Here is a 5,990-nt window from a genome sequence, read left to right as displayed (position 1 = left end):
ACTTTACATCAAGAGACAGACTTCTGCAGCAGAGGAGGCGGGCAGAAGGGATGTGACATCACACGGCGCGGAGGAAATGCCGTGTCACTGTGAGTATGCGGCACAGGGAGGAAGCCTTCCACTGCGCCTCCCTCATGCTATGCTGACATTTGATCCATCGGCGCTGGAGATAAGGGTCTGTGTAGTTGATGCAAGAAGAGCTTTGGACGCTGCAGTTTGCTGTAGCAGCGAGGAAGGAAAAAAACCCTATGTACAGCGCTACACATCTGCAGATGCTCTGGGCCTATTTTTGAGGTTTATTTGCAACTAATTGTATGCTGATTTTTAAATAAATAAGTTGAAAATTACTTTTTTTATTATTTAATGTAGCATATTTGAACACTTTTCATGCATATTTGAAGTATTTTTCATGCATATTTGCATGCATATTTCAAGCTTTTTATGTTGCATATAATCCTGTCTCTACTCATCACACACAGCCTGTCCTGCCCAGATGCAGGAGCAGCTAGTGTTCATGTAACGTGTTGACACATATGAGTGGGTTAATCACCTGTGACACTACTGTCACTGTGCATACAGTACTCCTCATCTGGTAGTGACTGTATATAAGCCCTGCTTTCCACGTGCTCCAGTTCCTTTGTGCTCATTACATGACGTCATATCAAGCCAGAGTGTACTGTACGTATCTCCTCACCCGCTGCCATGTATCCACTGATGACTACACTAGCTTCCCTGTGACGCCGCAAGCACCGCCTACCGTAGCCTCGTCGCCATGACGTCACACCCCTCCCTCATCAGTACCAGTGACGCAACAGGCAGGTAGAGATGGCGGAGCAGGGCCCAGGGCGATCCTTGGGCTCGTACTCCCCCGTGGACTATATGAGCATCACAAGCTTTCCCCGGCTACCTGAAGAGGAAACGGTTGGAGAGCCAGGGCCGAGGGCCGGGGAGGACGATACCTTCCTGGGGGAGCATGACTCTGGTAACCTGCTGTAGGCATGCTGCATGCTGTATAATACGTATGTGCACATACAGGGCATATGCATGCTTCATCTGCTATGAATACACAATAGCGGGATAACCATCTCTATTTCTACATTGTGGTGATGATGCTATTGCACGAATCAGTGTATTATAGATCATTTACACCAGTGCCTCTGTCTATCCATCACATGTATCAGTACATCATACTGTATGTAACAATGTACCTGCCTCTCATCACAGGTACCAAAATATCTGTCTATCCATCCCATGTTCCAGTGTGCCTCTCTATCAATCCCATGTACCAGTGTACCTGTCTGTCCATCCCATCTACCAGCATACCTGTCTATCCATCACATGTACCAGCGTACCTGTCTATCCATCATGAGTACCAGCATACCTGTCGATTTATCACATTTACCAGTGTACCTGTCTATCCATCATGAGTACAAGTGTTCCTGCCTATCCATCACAAGTACCACATTATAATTATATATATATATATATATATATATATATATATATATATCAGTCCAATGAAAGAGGCATACAGACGTGCCTCTTTCATTGGACTGATATACCTTGGATATTTAGAGTGCACCAGACACCCGACTGGATATATTGGTGAATGTGGAGTGCCTGCATAAAAGGCACTATATATATATATATATGGGAAGCGGTCATCTATTAGAATGAACTTAGGTCTACAGTCATTAGGTCGACCCCACTAGGTCGACTGGCAGGAAGGTCGACCTGACTTAAGGTCGACATGGGCCAAGGGTTGAGTCTATTTTATAGTGGGCTAAAGGACCTTGTCCCTCCAGGCACTATGATTTAGCCCACTCAATACAAATAGGCTATATCCTAGTGGGCTAAAGGACAGGTCCTTCTGTTCACACTGATTTAGCCTACTCAATAAAACTAGGCTATTTCTTAGTGGGTTAAAGGACCTGGTCCCTCTATCCACTTTGATTTAGCCCATTCATTAAAGTTAGGCTATTTCCTAGTGGGATAAAGGACCGTTCCCTCTATCCACTTTGATTTAGCCAATTCAATAAAATTAGGTTATTTCCTAGTGGTCTAAAAGACTCACTTAAAGAACCAGGTCCTTTAGGCCACTTGATTATAGCCCATTTTATATAAGTAGGCTAAATCCAAGTGGGCAAAGGGACCCGATATTTTATGAGCATCTGGTGTAAAGGACCAGGTCCTGTAGGCCACTTGATTATAGCCCATTTTATATAAGTAGGCTAAATCCAAGTGGGCAAAGGGACCCGATATTTTATGAGCATCTGGTGTAAAGGACCAGGTCCTTTAGGCCACTTGATTGTAGCCCATTTTATATAAGTAGGCTAAATCCAAGTGGGCAAAGGGACCCGATATTTTATGAGCATCTGGTGTAAAGGACCAGGTCCTTTAGGCCACTTGATTATAGCCCATTTTATATAAGTAGGCTAAATCCAAGTGGGCAAAGGGACCCGATATTTTATGAGCATCTGGTGTAAAGGACCAGGTCCTTTAGGCCACTTGATTCCAGCCCATTTTATATAAGTAGGCTAAATCCAAGTGGGCATAGGGACCTGATATTTTATGAGCATCTGGTGTAAAGGACCAGGTCCTTTAGGCCACTTGATTCCAGCCCATTTTATATAAGTAGGCTAAATCCAAGTGGGCAGAGGGACCTGATATTTTATGAGCATCTGGTCTAAAGGACCAGGTCCTTTAGGCCACTTGATTATATCCCATTGTATAAGTAGGCTAAATCCAAGTGGGCAAAGGGACCTGATATTTTATGATTATCTGGTGTAAAGGACCAGGTCCTTTAGGCCACTTGATTATAGCCCATTTTATATAAGTAGGCTAAATCCAAGTGGGCAAAGGGACCTGATATTTTATGAGCATCTGGTGTAAAGGACCAGGTCCTTTAGGCCACTTGATTATATCCCATTGTATATAAGTAGGCTAAATCCAAGTGGGCAGAGGGACCTAAAATATTTTATGAGCATCTGGTCTAAAGGACCAGGTCCTTTAGGCCACTTGATTCCAGCCCATTTTATAAAAGTAGGCTAAATCCAAGTGGGCAGAGGGACCTGATATTTTATGAGCATCTGGTGTAAAGGACCAGGTCCTTTAGGCCACTTGATTCCAGCCCATTGTATATAAGTAGGCTAAATCCAAGTGGGCAGAGGGACCTGATATTTTATGAGCATCTGGTCTAAAGGACCAGGTCCTTTAGGCCACTTGATTATATCTCATTGTATATAAGTAGGCTAAATCCAAGTGGGCAAAGGGACCTGATATTTTATGATCATCTGGTGTAAAGGACCAGGTCCTTTAGGCCACTTGATTATAGCCCATTTTATATAAGTAGGCTAAATCCAAGTGGGCAAAGGGACCTGATATTTTATGAGCATCTGGTGTAAAGGACCAGGTCCTTTAGGCCACTTGATTATATCCCATTGTATATAAGTAGGCTAAATCCAAGTGGGCAGAGGGACCTGATATTTTATGAGCATCTGGTGTAAAGGACCAGGTCCTTTAGGCCACTTGATTATATCCCATTGTATAAGTAGGCTAAATCCAAGTGGGCAAAGGGACCTGATATTTTATGAGCATCTTGTGTAAAGGACCAGGTCCTGTAGGCCACTTGATTCCAGCCCATTTTATGTAAGTAGGCTAAATCCAAAAGTACATCACATTTTACAAGACACTTGCGTAAAGAACCAGGTCCTTTAGACTACAAGTTTGTAGCCCATTTAGACATAGCTAGGCTAAATCCTAGTGGGCAAAGGGAGGGTGTGTTGTGTGCCCAGGCAAGCCATAAATGTCCGACACCCCCCCACACACAAACCGTGTTTTCTTTTCTAATGTGAATACATCAGACTTGCAGAAGAGAAGTGCGGGGTGAAGCTATCAGCCACACTCCTCTAGGTGGAGAACTTGTGGGCGTAGTTGGATTTCTCGGGCCAGTGGTGTCAGGGGGTGGGAGGAAGGATAGTTACTACAGGGTGCCACTGCCAGCAAGTGTAGATCCATGGCAGGAACCGGTTATGGGACTAGCTTGGTTCTCACAGATGAGGAGAAGCGAATCAGCTGTACTCATGGGTAACCAGTGGGACACTGAATAGCGGGCAATTGGTATGCACTGACTGAAGCACCACAGATCAGAGAATGGAACAAGCTGTGGGTGCTACTGAAACAGATGAGGTTGCATACAACAAGTGGTGGGGGCAAGGGATGGAACATAGAGGCGAGAAGAGAGGGAGCGAAATAAAGACAGGATAATACAAAAAACAGGAGAGGATACGGAAAGGAAAACTGGCTGAAAGGATACATATATTGGCACATTTAGGTAGAAGGGGCACAGACAAAGGCTCTGAGAGCCAGAAGAGGAACAGATAGTCATAACAGGGCACAGTCAAGGCCCCCATACCCTATGTGATTTTGGCCCGATTTCACTCGAATCTTGCCCAAATTGCATGTGAATGACATCTGATCCGATGCGCGGTCCCGTGCGTTCAGGTCAGAGCTGGAGAGCATACATACATACACACACATACATACAGCAGATAACCCTTATGTGCAGCCGTCAGCGGCACATCGAGGGTGCTGCTCAGCATCCACAATGTATCACATCCGATGTAGGGGGAGGGGGGGCACTAAGAGCCAGGCGGATGAATGAAATTATGAAACCTCCGCCTGCAGCTTCCAGGGATTTATTACATCCAGTGCCATATAGTATGTGAGCTCTCCCGAGGAGCTGCCAGGGTAATCAGGTCAGACTTGGATTTTAGAGGCACAAGGAGGCAGAATGGGGGACGGATACAAAAGGAACTATGGGACACAAATTGTGTAACTGATTGGTTTAGGTGGCACAATAAATTACTTAAAAGTTGTAAATGGGTCACTTCACAGATATATATATATTTCTAAATAAAAATGGTATAAATCCAAGTGTGCCTATACACAGAGGTTTGAATCAGACATCTGTCAGTTGTGGGATGGCACCTTCAGGGACGGTGCAAGGCACCGGAGCGGCCCAGGCGTGGGTGATGCATCCGCCGCCGCCACGTTGCACCACAGGGGGGTGTTATAGGACCGCGTGGGGGGGGGGGGGAGGGTTGTGATGCAGTTGCCGCATTGCTCCATGGGAGGGAAGGGGCTGGCAGTTGATGCGGCGAGGGCAGCTGTGTTAATCCATGGGGGTAGCAGGGGGTGGGGGAGAGTTGCACTGCTTACCTTGAGCCAGGGGGGGGTCCAGCGCCCAAGTGCCGCCCTCCAGTGGGCGGTACCCCAGGCTAATGCCTAAAGTTGCCTAGCAGTGGCGCCTGGCCTGGCCAACTTGTGGGGTTACGTGATCTCCTAATTGGTCTTTTCAAGCCTCCTTTAACTGTTATTTCAAATGATGTATACAAACGAAGTCCATACAATCATTTTTATTAGTCTTTTTTTTTTCAAAAAGTAGAATTCAATGAAGATTTTCAGTGCACAATTGATGGTTAAAGATGGAGTAAGTGTTTTTTAGGGAGAGAGGCTGCACCAGGTGGAGAGGGGGAAGAGAGAGCCTGTCAGAGGGAGAGAGAGGCGAGCAGGGGGAGAGAAAAAGAGGATGGACAGAAGGGGCGAGAGGGTGACGGAGGGTTGGAGAGAGAGAGCATAGGCTAGAGAAAAGAGAACTGGTAGAGAGCAAGAAAGAGCAAAAACATGGCGCAGAGGGGTGGTGATGGGGGTGAGTTGAAGAGGGCGATGGGAAGTGGTAATGTAACAAGGGGCAAGGTGAAATGGATTGAGGTGACAGTGGGCTAGAGGGCTGGGCAGTGAGATGATGTGAAAGGGCGATGTGGGAATAGAAGGCAGATCTCCTTTTACCAGCATCAATAGGTATCCCATACATTAGCGCTGTGCTCTCATGCAAGTAACCATCTGCCTGGCTCCGCTGCTCCCCATCTCCCTAACTGCTCCTGCATGTCTCCCTCCCCTTGCCCACCATTGCCAGCTCATGTCAGGGT

The 5,990-nt window shown here is 46.3% G+C and overlaps 1 protein-coding gene across 1 annotated transcript in view; it reads left to right on the top strand.

Moving 5' to 3' along the window:
- Positions 1–652: 652 nt before the first annotated feature.
- Positions 653–5,990, top strand: part of GGT7 (gamma-glutamyltransferase 7) — a 55,683-nt gene continuing 50,345 nt past the window's right edge. The window contains exon 1 of the mRNA XM_083147705.1: positions 653–982. Coding sequence (XP_083003831.1) covers positions 826–982 — 157 coding nt within the window. The 5' untranslated portion in view covers positions 653–825. The remainder of the gene's footprint in view (positions 983–5,990) is intronic.

This window comes from Crinia signifera, chromosome 6 (genome assembly GCF_055691185.1).
Source record: "Crinia signifera chromosome 6, ASM5569118v1, whole genome shotgun sequence".
Taxonomy (NCBI): Eukaryota; Metazoa; Chordata; class Amphibia; order Anura; family Myobatrachidae; genus Crinia; species Crinia signifera.
This window is presented reverse-complemented; position numbering and strand designations above follow the sequence as displayed.